This window comes from Aethalodelphis obliquidens, unplaced genomic scaffold (assembly GCF_003676395.1).
Source record: "Aethalodelphis obliquidens isolate GAN/ISIS:26980383/991018 unplaced genomic scaffold, ASM367639v1 scaffold19, whole genome shotgun sequence".
In the NCBI taxonomy this organism is placed as follows: Eukaryota; Metazoa; Chordata; class Mammalia; order Artiodactyla; family Delphinidae; genus Aethalodelphis; species Aethalodelphis obliquidens.
The window spans coordinates 3115891-3133086 of record NW_020837963.1 but is presented as its reverse complement, the minus strand read 5'-3'; the positions used below and the strand labels follow the sequence as shown (position 1 = coordinate 3133086).

Below are 17196 nucleotides of genomic sequence, written 5' to 3'. Positions count from 1 at the left end.
CACACACACACACACACACACACACACACACACACACACACACACACGGTAGGGGATTGGGGGAGAGCAAAGAATGTCTTCCACTGGGACATCTTCCACCAGGACAAACGATTTGTCTTCTCTTCCTCTGCCTCCCTCTTCACTCCCTCTTCCTTCCTATGTTCCGCTCTCGAAGACTGGTAGGACTGCTTCCATGGGTCTGACATGCACCATCTCTAGACTGAATACTTCGAGCCTTATTAAGCAGTTGAATTAGTGTATGATAGTATCAGGAATCATCTCAGAAAGCAGCCAATTTACAAACTTACAGATGGAACTGGCCCTAATGCAGGAAAGTAAATATATTTATTGAGTTTTAAAAAGTTTATCATAAATACTGACATTTTAAAATAAAGCACCTTAAGTGTATCTAATAGAATGTAAACACTCGAGCAGTTTGATGCCCACATTTATCCACATAAACGAATACCCAGACTGTTACTACTCAAATATTTTACATCATTTCTTAATCTTTTTGAACTTATATTCTATGTAATTCTGAAAAGATGAGGAACAGGGAGGTGAAGTAACTTGCCCGAGGTCACATAGCATGTATATGGCAGCTCTGGGTATGAATCCAGATATCTTGCTTCGGATTCTGTTATTTCCATTTATTACTAACCATTTGTTATTTACATTTTGAATTTAAATAAAACTTAAAACATGCATGCCAAAAAAATTTTGTTGATAAAATAACTCACCACTTTTTAACTCGACAGAACTATTTTAAAATTTAACTTGTTTTAGGACTTGCTGTTTTCCACTTTCAGTAAAGATCTATGTTTTAAAACATATGAAGTACTTTTTACACTGGGAATGAAGCTATACTAGGACTGCCAATATGTGTGCTCTGTCCATGAGCCTTAATATCTACTCCCTGCAGACTGGGCGACTGGAAGTGTGTGTCCACCTTTGTGTGTCTCTTTGTGTTTATAACCCTTGAGACCAATGGCAAGATCTAGAGTTGTTGCTTTGAGCAGTGTCTGATCCTAGAGAATGGCTTTTTGGTGGGGACAGTGGGACTGCCCCCACAGCCCCAAGTGGCACGAGAAGGCAAGATGTGAGACTAGAATATATACACGCCTTCCTTGTAGGGTTGCCTTGTGGACATACTATGGACATATACATATTAAAGGACATACACGACCCTCTAAGAGTTCATGAACCCAAGTTAAGGATTTTGCAAAGAGAATTATAGCCTCTGGGCTAGAAGAGTTTCAGAGATAATCTAACCCAACCCTTCATTTCATCAACAAGAAGACAAAGGCCCAGGAGACAGAGAACTTGTCCAGGGCCACACAGCCAGTGGGCAGGGGGAATGGAAGTCTGATAGGGGAGGGAGAGCACGTTCAGCTCCCAGCTCCCATGTCTCTTTCCTACAGGGATATTTCCTGGCTGGCACCTGAGCTATGTCGACGTGAAGGACAATTCCCGCGATGAGACCTTCCGTTTCCAATGTGACTGCTGGTTCTCCAAGAATGAGGGCGACAGGCAGACAGTCCGTGACTTTGCCTGTGCCAACAATGAGATCCACGACGAGCTGGAGGAGACCAGTACGTGTGGAGACCGGTGGGCCCTGCTTCGATTCAGCCTGGGCTGAATCTTCAGTTAAACGAGAGTTAGCTCAGGAGGGAGGTGGGAACAATGTTGGAAAATCTAAAGAAGGAGCTCTTACAGCTGCAGGGGAATCAGATGCCCAATGAAGGAAATAATATTGGAGAGGTGCATAAGTAAGCACGCTAAATGTTGTTTCGTGGACCTGGAACAGCCAAGATACTGGTACCAGCTCATGGCCCCAAATCACAGGGACTAATTAGGTAGAGGAAAACCCACAGGGTATAAGCTTACTCTGCCCTGAGGGCTGGGCTGGGCAGTTTGATGTGATGCTCCCTCTGGTTTATTTTTCTGTCATGGACTCTCTCCAACTGATGTCTGTGACAACAGCCACCAAATCAAACCTTCCTGGAAACAGAATGTGCAGGGCAGCCAGCTTCTCCACCAACCACTTTCTCTTTGGTTCCTTCCTCAGGGGATGTTTAAAGGGAAAGAGTAATTGGTCCATGAGGTGGATGGCCATCCAGGACCAGGGAAGTGTTTCTTTAATACAGATGCTAGTATCTGCATCCAACAGATTTGACAAAGGCTTATCAGTAGCAAAGCGTGAAGAAAGGATCTTCCAACCTTAGTTATTAAGGTAACACTAGCTGCATGAAGACATAAACCCCCAAATCTCAATGGCTAAATACAACAAAATTTGTTTCTCACTCACATAATAAACTGTCCAGTGTGAGTGTTTGATTAAGAGGCCTTCCACACTGTGATTCAGGAACCCAAGCTCTTCTCATCTGTCTGCCATTTTCAACACGTGACTCCCACATTTCTTGCAGAGGGAAAAGAGAGCATGGAGAAGGCACACTCCCCTACCTTAACATATTAACTCACATTCTATTAGTCATGCAGCTCCACCTAGATGTAAAGGCATCTGGGTAATGCCATACCTGGCTGGACAGTCACTCCCTGGCAAGCACTGTACACCACGTGGCAAGGGAAGCGTGGATCCTTGGTGGAAAGCCACTCAGCCTTCTCCACCATGCCATCAAAACTACCCAATGATGGACTTAGCTACTTCGAGAGGCAGTGAACACTGATGTCCCTGGTAGCATTCAAACAAGGGCCAACTACTCATCAGCTTTACTGCATGGGAATTCCTGCCCTAATTCAGAGGGTGAACTCTCAGCTTCTGTAATCGCACTTACTGAGAAGTTACTGGGGACCCAGTTTTATTTTAGATGCTAAGTGTGACGCACACTGCTTTGTGATTTCTAGTTTATTTGTATGGACCTTTGTCCATGTGCAGTTCTCCCTACACAGCTGTAAGCTCCCAAAGGTCAAGGACAAAATCACTCATGTTTGTAGCCCTCTGCAGCTCTCTAGGCTTTGGGGCTTAGTAGGTACACAAGTCGTTAGTGCTCAGCAAATGGAAGAAGATGCAGTCGGTCGTTTTCCTTAGAGCCTCACAATCTCATTAGAGGGAGAGGCTAATATACAAATGCCAACACAAGCAACAGAGGCTCCTTGGGCCATTGGTGTTCAGGGGAGAAGAGATTCGTCAGGCTGGGAGAATAACCACTGAGCTTCCTTCCCAGATTTCCTGCCAAACAGCTGCTAAGACCTACGGGATTTGGGTTGGCAGGGAGATGGGCAGAGGGGAAGCATCACTTGCATTATTTCCAGAAGGATGTGTGTGGGCTAGAGATGGGAGGGCAGGGACACGGAGCCCAGGAGACGGCCTGGATCAGTCCGTCTTTACTAGGAGCCTGCAGAGGGCAGAGTGGCGCCTTCTAGGCTGCCCACAGGGGGAGAGACAGTGACACCCGTGTCCTAAGATTGAGGCTTATCCTGGGGAGAGCCAGGGACGCAGTTCAAGCCAATCATTTCAACCCTCAGCTAATTTTATTTAACCACTTGGCAAATACTTATTGAAAACCTACTAAGTGCCACGGCCTAGTGTGGGTTCTGGGGACACGTGGGTTCTGGGGACACGCTAATGAATAAAGCAGAGACCCTGCCCTCGTGGCACTTACATTCTGTGTCTGTGTCCCCAGGGGCACCTCTGGGCACTTGACTTGTGAGAGTAAACATGCTCTCATACTTGAACAGAGCTTCACGCGTGTGAAAGCATTCCACACATCCCCTGCTCTCACCCGGTCCTCGCCACCCCACTCCCACCCTATGAGCTAGATAGGGGGCAACTTCACCCCTCTATATCATAGGTAAGGAAAACCAAAAACCAGAAAGGTGAAGTGACATGTCTAAGGCCTAGCCATTAGGACTCATATATCCTGATTGCTAGACCACGACTCATCGCACCACCGCAGCCTAATTGGGCCTGGCTGGTACTCCAGACTGATCTATTGCCCCACCTTGTTTAGCTTCCTGTTTTCTGCCTTCACCTCCAACTCTTTGGTTTTTTTTTTTTAATATAAATTTATTTACTTATTTATTTTTGGCCGTGTTGGGTCTTCGTTTCTGTGCGCGGGCTTTCTCTACTTGTGGCAAGCAGGGGCCACTCTTCATCACGGTGCGCGGGCCTCTCACTGTCGCGGCCTTTCTTGTTGTGGAGCACAGGCTCCAGATGCACAGGCTCAGTAGTTGTGGCTCACGGGCCCAGCCACTCCACGGCATGTGGGATCTTCCCGGACCAGGGCTCAAACCCGTGCCCCCTGCATTGGCAGGCGGACTCTCAACCACTGCGCCGCCAGGGAAGCCCCACCTCCAACTCTTGTTAGCGATTCCTGAAGCTGCTCCCCATCCTCTGCAGGCATCTGTCTCTGCAGGTGATTCCAATGTGCAGGCAAAGCTGAAAATCATTGGCAACCTTCAAATAATACTGATGTCGGAGCCTCACTCCAGAGATTTTGTTGTAATCACTCCAGGCTAAGTCCTGAACAGTAGGATCACATGCTCATATGTGCATACACATGCACACAGCACACACACATACATGCACACCCTCATGCATGCACACACACACACACACATGCATACACACATGCACACCTGGGAGGACAAAAATATCTCTCTCTCTGGAACATCCTCCAACAAGACCAATGTCTCCCTCTTTACAGCCCTCCTCCTTCTTATCCACCCGCACTTGAAGCCTTTTAGGGCTGCTCAGTCAGCCTTATCTGCAACATTTCCAGCCCAAATACAGTCCAACTTGATGGCCAACTCCCCAAGGATGGAAGACGCACTGCTCCACAAGGCAGCTCTATTTTAAAAAAATTCATCTTTATATTTACGTTCTTGAAGTTTCTATCCTTTGGCAGTCCCAATGGGATGGGGTCAAACAGAAAATTTCAGGAGTGGTCAGGACCCTTGGTTGTATGTGCCTGAACCCCACCCGTAAGCTGGCTCCAGCAGAAAGGGAGCATATTGGTTCCCAGAACTTGGAAGTTTCAGGTAGAGCTGGCTGGGACTTGGCTGTCTCCAGAGGCTACAATGGTTTTAGTATGTCTTTGTCCCCCTTTTCCTCTTAACTGTTTCTTTCTCTACATCATGAGAAGATGGCAGCTGGTACCCACAACCCCACTGCCTTCTAACACAACAGCTTCGGTGGAAGGGAAGAGAGCATCTCTTAGGGAATAATTCTGACTCTCCAGGCCCGGGACTCTCAACCCCATGCAAACCACATGGTAGGAGCTCGCCAGAGAAGGGTCCTGACAACATGTGGTGGGGAAGGCGACGTGGAGCAGTAAGGTCCTGACGCCCACCAGATGCCCAGGCGTCCTCTGGTGCTACTGCATGGAATCAGGTGCCCCTGCAGTCCTGGCCTCAAGGCAAACACCTGTCTGTTCAGGAGCTGCTCACCTGATGGGATGTTGGATCCTCTCGGTGCATCCTGGGTTGCTGGTTCATCTCCCTCTGAGGGTGCCACGCCCAGAGCCCAGGCAAGATGTCAAGTGTGGCCAGATCTCTCTCCTCTCCTGCCACCTGAACCACATTCACCACATTCAATGGCTTTGCTGATGGCCCCTTCGTGTGAGTGACTCGCACGGTGGCTGCTGAGCCACTTTCTCCAGCCGGGCTGGTCCTGTATGGGTGTTGGCCCCGGGGTGAGCCTCATACGGACCCCTCCTAGGCTGGGCTCCTACCGGCCCCACTCTTTCAGGTCCCTGGTCCTCCTCTGTCCTTTCCTCCCAGCAACCTATAAACAAAACAGAGTCATGCCTTCCACATTTTTATCAAGCCATTGATGAAATGACTTTCCAAGGTGGACATATGCTGATTGAGAGACCGTTGATGCAGCTGGCCGCATTTGTTTCTAATCTGTGTAAATGTCCTCACTTACACACCTTCCTTCTCTACCTTCTCCCCGGGGCCATGAGGAGAGGATTGCTTATGGTCCACATGCGCTGCTTCTCGAATGTTCCACTTGAGTTGATCGTAGAGAGCAAGTAGGTTCCTAGCGCTCCCTGCCTCCTCTCCTGGGCTCTGACAAGCCATTTCCTTTACAATGCCCAGGATCCACTTTGAATTCACAGGTGTCTGGTTTGCAGAAATACTTTACCGGCTGCTGGGAAAGCAGAATGGCAGTGGGACCACGCCCTCCCTGCAATGGCCTCGAGCCGTGGGCAGTGGCACAGCCATTTCCCGTCCTTGGGCTGTGAGCGGTCGGGCCTGCAGAGCCTCGCTCTTCTTCCAGGGCTTGTGCTGTGGGTCTCTTCCCCTATCGTGGGCATTTTTGCCCTGATTCATTCTACTTGTGACTTGAGAGGAGTCGCAAAGGCAACAGTTTGCTGAGAGGCCGGGATTGACGTTACATGGAGCTGTAGGCACAGCCATCCCTTCTAATTGTCTTTATCACATCTCTGAGATAAAAGCACAGAGATCAAACTATCCCTTTGGATCCAGAATCCCAAATCCTCAATGATTCACTTACTGCAGCAAGAGCTGTATGCACAGGGAAACCTCCAGACAACTATTGTGTCCTCCCGTGTGCCAGCTCCATCCCAGCCCGGTCCCTGGGGAGTGGGGCTGGATCATGTGGATTTCAAGCCCCTCTCATGCCCCTCAGTCTCTTTGCTTACGCTGCTCCCTCCTCCTAGAGCATCCCTCGGTTTTCCGCTGATCATAATCATGGCTCTTTTTCAAGACCAAGCTCATACGCCATCTTCTTCATGAAGCTTACTGCGATCAGCCCAATCGTTCATTGTTCACTCAACAAATATTTATTGAGTGCCTATGTGCCAGGCACTGTTCTGGGCTCTTGGGATCTATAAGTGAGCAAAACGAAGACCCCTGCCCTCATGGAGCTTACATTCAAGTGGGAGGGGGGAATACAATAAATGGTAAAATAATCAGTAAACTCCTTAGCATGTTAGAAGGTACTAGGTGATAAGGGAAGATAATAGAGCTCAGTAGGGCAGGCGCTGGGGAAATCAGGCAGGAAGTGTGGTTTGGGTGGTCTGACAGACTCTGTGAGAAGGTGACATCTGAGTAGGGAGGAAGGAGGGGTGGGAGTGAGTCAAGCCAACATGGGTGGGGGTGGGGAGAGAAAGGGGACATGCTCAAGGCAGAGCTCTGAGGCCGGAGTGTGCCTCCTGTTCTGGAACGGCACGGAGGCTGAGCAGAGCGAGCAAGGGAGAAAGTACTGGAAGATGAGGTTTGAGAGGTAATGGGAGCCTGCTTTACCCTCCCTCCCATGCTATTTTGGTCCTTCGTTTAAGGTTATTCTGTCCTGTGGTGCAGTCGGTGTTTCTGTCTGGGGCTAGAGATGAGTTCTAGTGTCGCCCAGAGTCTAGTCCAGTCCTGACACTTGGCAAATGCTGACATGCTTGTGGGAACTGCGGGGGAGGGAGGTCGTGATGCTGAGCACGACACCAGAGTGAGAGCTGAGACAAGACAGGGAATGAGACTGCTTGCTACAGAAAGTTCGAGGCAACTGGATCTTCCCCTCCCCTTTCTGTAGCTGGGCCCCGCCTCTCCTCCCTTCTCTTTACACACCAGCTCCACTTTGCATCTCACAGAATCTTCCATCCCTGAGAACCAGGCCCCAGCGTCTCTCCGAAAACTCATCCTAATCTCATGGATCCTGGAGGCAGAGGCATTTGGCCCTTCACTCCCAGTGGCTCCCATGCTTGCCAGGCAAAGAGATTGCTACTGTAGATAAAATGAGGACACCACTCTAGACCCCAAATTGAGGCAGGTTCTATTTATAGTGCCTCAGTTGTAGCGATTTTAACCTGCGCCCCACCCCAACCCCCTTAAGGCTGTGATCTAAGACCAGATGTAGGACCTGCAAGGAGTGGCCAGTTTGCTCCTGCTCTGATGGTGGATGCTGCTTCCCCTCTGCTGACTCTCTCCCGCCTTTTCCACCACAGCCTATGAGATCATCATAGAAACCGGCAACGGAGGCGAAACCAGGGAGAACGTCTGGCTCATCCTGGAGGGCAGGAAGAACCGATCCAAAGAGTTTCTCGTGGAAAATTCTTCTAGACAGCGGGCGTTTAGGAAGTAGGAAGAGGGGTGCCCACAGGGGAATGCGGATGGGTGGGGTGGGTAAGAGAGGGACCCCAAGAACCAACCCTTTTAGTGGGGGCCATAAATATACAAATGGGCCTAACCAGCAAGAATTTATTGAGTGCCTACTGTGTGCCAACCCCATTCGAGCTCCAAGGGATGAAACAAGGAGATTTAGAAGAGGGAAGAGAGGGGACTGTCATTTAAAGAGAGCCCCCTCTAAGAGACTAGAATCTATATTATTCCAACTACTAGAAAGAAGGGATAATTTTGCAATATGATAGAAGTGCTAATTATGGCTACAATGGCAATCACAGTACAATATATAAATGTTTCCAAGTAACATGTTGTACACCTTAAATTTACACAATAGTATATGTCAAATGTATTTCAATTTTTAAAAAGTTAATGGAAAACTACAACAAAAATCAGTTAATTAATTAAAGCAAGCCCACTCTGCGGCAGGACCGGGAATCACACAGATATCATCCTGTGTCCCTACAGATGAGGAGCTCACAGTCTAGTTGAAAAGGGAGACATTCACCCATAAGAATGTAGAAGGATCATATAAGACAGCGTAGACTTTTAGGAGGGAGGGAGGGGAGAGCCTCTAAGATGCTTTATAGGAAAATCAAAATTGGGTCTCGTGTAACAGGTGCCTCTGCTCAGCACTCCCCGCTGCCTGCCACACGCCGGAGACTCTCACCGCCTCCTGCACGTCTGAGCCACCTCTGAACTGCTCAGAAGCCCCCTTCATCTCCCCGCTCTGTCCAGAATTGCCTACATAAAGTCTCCCCCTGCCATAACCCCACTGTACCTTCTATTCAAACCCCTCTGAGTGGGGATGGTCAGAGCTGACCCCCCCCCCCCCCACTGCCCCCCCCCCTTCTTTTCCACTGCACTTTCCCTCAATGAACCCAGCCAAGTCATCCCTCCCCCGAGAAATGTCTGCACCTCCAATCCCGCTGTTCCCATCCCTTGACTTTGCCAAGTCAGATCGACATCAGAGGACTCTTCCCTTCCCCCGCCTCTGCTCTCTGAATCTCATCACCCTCTTCAACCCAATGTCCAAGGCCCAGGACCTCACCCACCTCCAACACCATTCGGTATTACCAATCATTGATTGGACGAAGTAGCCGGAAGGGCTTTTTAATGGTTATGATTGTCTTGTTCCGAAACTAGACTGAACCCTTAAGCAGTGGAGACCTGACATCAGGTCTTGCTTGCTATTCTATCTCTGTTCTTCAGACCAGTGCTTAGGATACAGTTGGCACTCAGTAAATGCTTACTTCCTTCAGTGGGCATGGGCAGTTCTCACTGGCCATATCTTTGCATCCTGCAGGGGGACCACGGACATATTTGAGTTTGACAGCGTCTATCTGGGAGACATTGCCTCACTCTGCGTGGGCCACCTCGCCAGGGAGGACCGGTTCATCCCCAAGAGAGAGCTGGTCTGGCACGTCAAGACCATCACCATCACCGAGATGGAGTACGGCAACGTGTATGTCCTGGGCCTCTGCCCTCTTCTCCAGGAAGGGCCACGCCCTCAGCGGGGAGGGCCTGTGGCCAGACCAGATGGCAGGGTGTGAGGTGTCCCCTTTGAGGCTGAGGTCACCTCACTCAGGAGGCGTATGAGGCAGGAAGGGAAGAGGCAGCTACACTGGTTCTGGAGCTTTCTGAACCAGAGGCTTACCCCAGAGGCAGGGGACTAGACTGGATGACCTTGGGTGCTCCAGTGATGCTTCTTTGGAAGGAAAGAAGAGCCAGTCAGACAGGGCCAGACGGCTGAGTCTCTCCTTCCCTTCCCCCATGATCACTGTATAATGATAAAGAGATACAGCTTTGAAGCCTGCTGCTCCACAGTCAGAGTGAAAGCCCATCATTCCTGTGGGCAGAGTAGAGACCAGCTGGAGTAATCCCATGGCCCACGGGCCCTGAGGACCCCAGATAAGGAGATTTACATTTCCCCCACCAAGGCCTTCTGGGAAGTCAGGCATTTCTGCAGGATTAAGGGTCTTAGTTACCTGGGTAACAGTTCACAGCCATCAGTTTTTCTAATTAATACCACTTGGTAACCACGTTGGAAGACAGAAAGAGCCCTGAGGCTCTGGGAGGCAGGAAAGACACTAAGAAGGAACCGGGAGATGAGCAAGGGGAGGCCAAGGGCAGTGCATGCCTCGGGGCGGGTAGGCCCAGAGAGCAGCTAAGGCAGCTGGACATCCCCCCAGAACCACTGCCGGCCCCCCCCCACCCGAGCTCCCCTCGTGCCCCTCCCGGCCTGGCCCTGCTCCTGGCAACGCCTTTCACAAGAAGCGCATGGGACAGAAGCAGCAGCCCTGCCTGACCAGGCGGGTCCCAGCTTCAGGCTCCAGTCTTCAGGAGCCCAGCGTCTCAGAGAAATGTCTGTCCACATTAGACCTGCCACCTGCAGGCTCCCTGGACTTGGCTGCCTCTGACCAAGCTTCCAGTTTGGGAATTAAGCAGGAAAGGGTCTCACATTTGAACTTCCGTCTTAGCCATCCCAGGCTGCCATAACTGAATCTACAGACTGGGTGGCGCAAACAACAGGCATTCTTTTCTCACAGTTCTGGAGTCTGGAAGTCAGAAATCAGGGTGCCAGCAGGGTTGGGTTCTTATGAGGCCTCTCTTCCTAGCTCACTGTGTACTCGCATGGCAGAGAAAGGGAGAGGGAGATCTGGCATCTCTTCCTCTTCATATAAGGGCACTAATCCCATCATGAGTCCCCACCCTCAGGACCTCATCAAAACCTGATTACCTCCCAAAGCCCCCATCTCCAAATACCATCACTTTGGGGGTTAGGGGCCTCAACATGTGAATTTGGGAGGAGAGAACTCAGCTCATAGCAGCTTCCCTCTCAGGCTGCAATGTTATTTATTGCAATGTTATTTATTGCTCTTTTTGAGAAAAGAGCAATTAATTTACAACAGTAAATCCTGTAAGAGCAATACTGACAAGGACTTGAGAGGTGGGATACAGGGGTCTGGAAGAGTTCCAGCTCACCCGGCGAGCCAGGGCCCGGTCAAAGCCCCTTCTGCAACTTGAACTGTCTCCCTATGGAAAGGAGCGTGGCTGCTGATACTGCGCCTCTGCAAATGCCCCAAATAAACAAAACAATACAATACAATAGTAAGTCACCACCTGAGTTAGCTTTAAATCCACAGTGTTGGCTGTGAGAGAGAGAGCCAAGGATCTCAGCACCACTCGGCACCTTCTAGCGTCAGGAGGAAGGGGGTGAAGAACTTCCCATCCCACAGTCCTGGGGCCGTTATAGGATTTTTCATCCAGTGGAAAGAATCTGCCACTCCCAGTGAAGCATCTTTTCCTACATTCTCAAGAGTGTGGCCTTTTGTCAGCATGGTGCTTGGGCTGGTAGGGGAGGGAGGGATGTCCATGGGGTGGGGATCTTCCCAAAGGGAAGTGGGTGCAGGGAGTGCAGACACCCAGATGCTAGAGCTGTCACGGATCAGCCGTGTAGCCTCAGGCCATAACCCAGCACCTCTCAGGGAAGAGAGCTGGATGCCCTCTAGAGTCTGGTGGGAGGGGAAGGATGGCAGGGGTTCCAGCCTGGAGGGCTCTCAGAAGTCATACTCCAGCCTACCTACCTGCGCTGGTCTCAAGCCTGTGATTCCTGGTGTATGAGAACCTCCCCCCAACAAAATATCACCTCTATACAGAGAGGGGACAGTACAGGGGTGTTCCATCATTGTGGCTATTTTCGTGTCACCATTCTAGAACACATTTAAATTCTACTGTGTAAAGACCACTTAACTAGCACTGTATATGGATCCACATTTCCTTTCTAACCAGCATGTTGGACCATAATATTTGGATTTCCATGAAATACAAATAATTTAATCTCATAAACACAACAATCTCAAATTTTTATGTTCCAACCGATTCCAGTCCTGACTCTTCTTCTTCAGCGTTTCTGACCAGCTCTGTTTCGTCACTAATATCCTCAGGACCTCGGTGGAAGGACACACAGAGAGGCTTTTGTTCCTTTTTGTAAAACCCAAAGTGGAATCGTTGTTTTATCCCATTATCATATATAATACATAATCATTTTAAAATTCAAATAAGGCAAAAAAAGTGAGTAAAACAAAGTAAAAATTCTCTAAAGCCCCACCCATCAGAGATGGCCATCTTGAGCATTTGGTGACCCTGTTCTCTCTGGCATATTTCTAATGTCTCACACACACACACTGTTCACAGAAGTGTGATCATATTCTACTTGGTTTTTTTAGCATGTTCATGTTTTTGTTTGTTATTTTCTGCCTTGCCTTTATTGTCGCCCATGACCCTACCCCCATTGCCAGTGGGAACAGCCTGGCATGTTCTTCTGCAGCTGGAGTCTTAACTCCACAAAGCCCTGAGGTCCCACATTTTGGTGATCTTATAATTACGTCTATTAGGAAACATTTCCTTATAACTACACCAGTGAATATTTTTCAGCCATTAAAAACAACAAATTAGGTTTCCCTGGTGGTGCAGTGGTTAAGAATCTGCCTGCTGGGCTTCCCTGGTGGCGCAGTGGTTGAGAGTCCGCCTGCCGATGCAGGTGACACGGGTTCGTGCCCCGGTCTGGGAAGATCCCACATGCCGCAGAGCAGCTGGGCCCGTGAGCCATGGCCGCTGAGCCTGCGCGTTCGGAGCCTGTGCTCCGCAATGGGAGAGGCCACAACAGTGAGAGGCCCACATACAGCAAAAAAAAAAAAAAAAAAAAAAGAATCTGCTTGCCAATGCAGGGAACACAGGTTCGAGCCCTGGTCCGGGAAGATCCCACATGCCGTGGAGCAACAAAGCCTGTGCACCACAACTACTGAGCCTGCGCTCTGGAGCCCGTGAGACACAACTGCCAAAGCCCACGTGCCTAGAGCTTGTGCTTCTCAACGAGAAGTCACTGCAGTGAGAAGCCCACGCACTGCGATGAGGCATAGCCCCCACTCGCTGCAACTAGAGAAAGCCCGAGTGCAGCAACGAAGACCCAATGCAGCCAAAAATAAAAAAATAAATTTATTAAAAAAAAAGAGAACGATTTAAATATGTACCAGAAGACTTGGATCAATTCCCAGGAAGTATTGTTGAGTGAGAAAAGTAAGATATGGGAAAGAATGCATTATATGCTGCCATTTTGTAAAGGGAACACTGATGTCCCGAATGTGTCTGTGTCTATGTGGGTCTGTGCAGGGTTGGGTGAAATGGAGGGAAATTTGGCAAGATACATCTACAGCTGGTACATGGGTTATCTGAGGTGAAGACGAGATGCAGGAGGGGTACGGAAAGAGAAAAAGGAGATAGAGCCAAGCAAAAAGGAAAAGAAAAAGAATGCATTTAGAAGAACACCCATATGATCACAGGATTTTTGCATTTATATAGAATTATGTATATTAGTGGGCATTTGCATAAAGAAATACATTTTAAGTGAATGTTTAAGCAAAGAATGCGATTATATCTCCCTCTTAGAAAGTATGGTATGTAACAACAATCTAGATTTATCAAGTGACGAGTTGGGGGCAGAGAGATCTCGAGACAGAGTAATGATTTCTTGTGAAGTGTCTTTAAATGGCTGGCTCGTCAGGTGGCCAGGCAGGCTGTCTCTGGGCCCCAGCTCTGTGTCAACTTGTGCAGTGACTTCTCTTCTCCAAGCCTTCATTTCCTTTCTGTGAAATGGGAAGACGAAGTCTACGTATGACTCAGGGTTGTTGTGGGAGTTGATGAGATGCACGAATGCAAAGTCCAGGCATTTAGTGAGCAAGCAGAAAACCAAGTTCTTTTTGCTGTTATGTATTTTCATCTAAAAATTGATTTTGCACCACTGGGCACGCCCTTTCAGGGCTGTGTTCCTGAAATCATTAGCCAGTGACAGGATTGCTTATTTCCAAAACTGTTACTTCCAAAGCGATTTGGATGGGAAAAAAACCATGGCAGTTGTTCAGTCCAAACCTCTAGCACTGCCGATGGGAAACTCAAAGTCACATAGGTAGTAGGTGGCAGGGCTGGGGCAGACCCCAGGCCCCCTTACACCCTATGCAGTGTTTTCTCACTGTGCCCTCTGACTTCTTTCTTGGTAATTATTGGACTCACTGTCATTACCCAGAGGCTAACATTGTGGCGGGGGGAGGGTGTAAAGAAGGGACTTTTTGGTCCAAGACCATTTCTCTTGGCCCTGGACTTGCTTCTGTTTGTGGTAGCTTCTTCAATACTTTGTACTGAAGTACTGTGCACCCCTTTGTACTATGTTGTCCATGAGCACATGCGTGTATGTGTATGCACATGCAACACACACACACACTCATAGTTCAACTCAGCCAAGTGCGAGGGATTTGGGAGCACACATTTCATAGCTACTTTTCCACTTGGCTTTGCCTGAGATCGTTGTTCTGGATCCCATAGCACCTCTGAAGGTGACAACGCTGGGTAAAATCATTCATCGGTCCCTTTGAAGGGGCAAGGGGATCAGCCTGGTTGGCGTGGAGTGAGCTTAGAGAAAGGCAGACAGCAAGTCAGAAAGGTAAACGCTGGGAGGAGGGTCGGATCATGTAAGGTCTTGCAGGCCTTTGTAAGGTGGTGATTTTTATTTATTCTGGGAAGCCGGTGGAGGGCTCTGAACAGAAGGACGACATTCTTGGGCTTACATCTCCACAGGATCACTTGGAGGCTGTGGAGAGGAGTCACGATAAGTAGCGAGAAGCAGGCAGACCAGTTAGGAAGCCGACACGTTCCAGGTCAAAGGTGGTGGTGACGTGGATGAGGGGGCAGCAGGGCGGAGAGTGAGATAGCGCATACTTTTTCAAGTGGGCTGATTCTGGGCCTATCGTGAAGATGGGGTCAATGGGAATTGCTGGTGGATCGGATGTGGAGTGTGAGGGGAAAAGGAAAAGGAAAATCAAGGAGCAGCTAAAATTATGAAGATGTCACTCCCTGTCAACTTTCAGATAAACGAGACCCATCTTCACATTTTAATGCAGACACTTCCCGCCCTAAGATCCTGTCACCTGGGGAAGGAACCACTTGTGGATGCCCAGGGTCCTGGGGGAGCGCGTGAGCCTTGGCTGGTGTGCACTAACCTCCCCGACTCCCCCCGCTTCCAGGTACTTCTTCAACTGCGACTGCCTCATCCCCCTCAAGAGGAAGAGGAAGTACTTCAAGGTTTTCGAGGTCACCAAGACCACGGAGAGCTTCGCCAGCAAGGTCCAGAGCCTGGTGCTGGTCAAGTACGAGGTCATCGTGACGACGGGCTATGAGCCAGGGGCGGGCACTGATGCCAACGTCTTCGTGACCATCTTTGGGGCCAACGGCGACACGGGCAAGCGGGAGCTGAAGCAGAAGATGCGCAACCTGTTCGAGAGGGGCAGCACCGACCACTTCTTCCTGGAGACGCTGGAGCTGGGCGAGCTGCGCAAGGTGCGGCTGGAGCACGACAGCAGTGGCTACAGCTCCGGCTGGCTGGTGGAGAAGGTGGAGGTCACCAACACCAGCACCGGCGTGGCCACCATCTTCACCTGCGGCAGGTGGCTGGACCAGAAGCGGGGCGACGGGCTCACCTGGAGAGACCTCTTCCCTTCCGTATGAGGGCTAGAGGCCCTCGCTCCCCCTTCCCACCAACTTGTCCCAACCACACCCACTACCCCCCACCTTGGCGTTCAGCAGTCCTTTCCCGAAAGCCTCCTGGAGCTGGGACTGGGGGCCAGAGCTCCATGGTCCTTCAGAGGCCATTGTGGGCAACGGCTTGTGGGGTCCTACACCCTCTCAGGTATCCTGGATCCAGATGAACCCATCAACCTGTGTCATAATCTGTTGCTGCACAAAAATAACTTTTTGCATTTTCTTTTTCAATAATAGCAGTGACCAGGCTGAAGCTGGCTGCCACGTGTGGATGGGAAATTGGGGCTTCACCCAGGGGATAGAAGTGGGGAAGAAGAGGCCATCAAGATGATGTATTTTAAGCAAAAACTAATTAACACTTTTTTCCCAGAAAAGCTGGGCTAATTAAATTATTACCAACCACACCCTGCAAAGGACTCATCTGGGCATCTGCTCACTTAGATATGCATCCTTTTTCCCAGTTTCAATAAATCCAGGGGCAAACAGAGAAAAACATCAGGAGGAAGAATTTTAGCTGGAAGGATTTATGACCCTGTGAACAGGTACATGAGTCTTTCTGTCACTTTACAAAGGACGCATTGCCAAGTGCCGGCTGGCTGCCCCAGCCAGTGATAACACAGTTGAGACCCGGAGACCTGAGCAGGTGATAGGGTGCGGGGAAGAGGGGGAAGAAGGTGCCTGGAACAGTGCCTGGAACTGCCTGGTCCCTGCTGCACCCGGGCTTGGAGGGGAGGAGGGCATCGGTGGTGTTTAGAACTATGGCTCGCTGTGGGCAATGTGGACTGAAAGCTGAGAAGGGATTGGAACAAAATAAAGATGTGGTCTCTGCTCTCAAGGGGGATGTGACCCTGATGGAGAGGCAGCAAGAAAACCATATATTCATGTGCATGCACAGATGTGCACGTACACACACACACACACACACACACACACATCCTGATCAACAATCACAGCTGGGGTGCAGTACAACTCAGCCCCTGACTTCTGATTTTCCTGCGGAGGCAGGGGTGGGACTGAGCAGAAAGGTGCATCAGGCCAGGAAGTCTTCCTGTAGGAGGTACCCAGTACCAGGATTTCTGCTGTGTCACCGTGGACCCTCTAGCCCAGACGGGTGTAAACTTGGTGAGGCTTCATGGCTCTGAGCTCTCGGAGACCCTTGGAGAGAGGCTGTGGCAGTAAGCACAGGCCCAGAGGCAGCAAGAAGCAGTCTTGAGTCCCAGCTCTTCCTTTTCCCTGCTGGGAGAGCTTGAGCACATTGCCTCATCTCTCAGGCCTCAGTTTCCTCATCTGTCAAATAGGAAGAATGATAATACCAACCTTGTAGGCTACTATGAGGACTACGTGAGTTAAAATGCAGATAGTTAATTCAGCGCCTGCACTGAAGGGTTTGTCCATCATGTTAAACAAGCAGGACTTAAGGGGGCTGGGGTGGGGCGGGAGAGAAGTAATCATTAAATAGCTTTATTTGTATCTTTTTCTGGAGCCGGTTCTTCCCTTGTCCCTGGATGA

General features: G+C 49.7%; 1 protein-coding gene across 3 annotated transcripts in view; it reads left to right on the top strand.

Annotated features, from left to right (window-relative positions):
- LOXHD1 (lipoxygenase homology PLAT domains 1) overlaps window positions 1-16169 on the top strand; it is a 202399-nt gene extending 186230 nt beyond the window's left edge. Inside the window, exons 18-22 of one of the 3 annotated variants that reach the window (XM_027118421.1) lie at window positions 1422-1592; window positions 7923-8055; window positions 9404-9562; window positions 15174-15472; window positions 15925-16169. In XM_027118421.1, the coding sequence (XP_026974222.1) occupies window positions 1422-1592; window positions 7923-8055; window positions 9404-9562; window positions 15174-15472; window positions 15925-15989 (827 nt within the window). In that variant the 3' untranslated portion in view covers window positions 15990-16169. Of the gene's footprint in view, window positions 1-1421; window positions 1593-7922; window positions 8056-9403; window positions 9563-15173; window positions 15791-15924 lie in introns of those variants that run through there. The other 2 variants (XM_027118422.1, XM_027118420.1) reach the window with 2 other exon arrangements.
- The last annotated feature ends 1027 nt before the right edge of the window (window positions 16170-17196 follow it).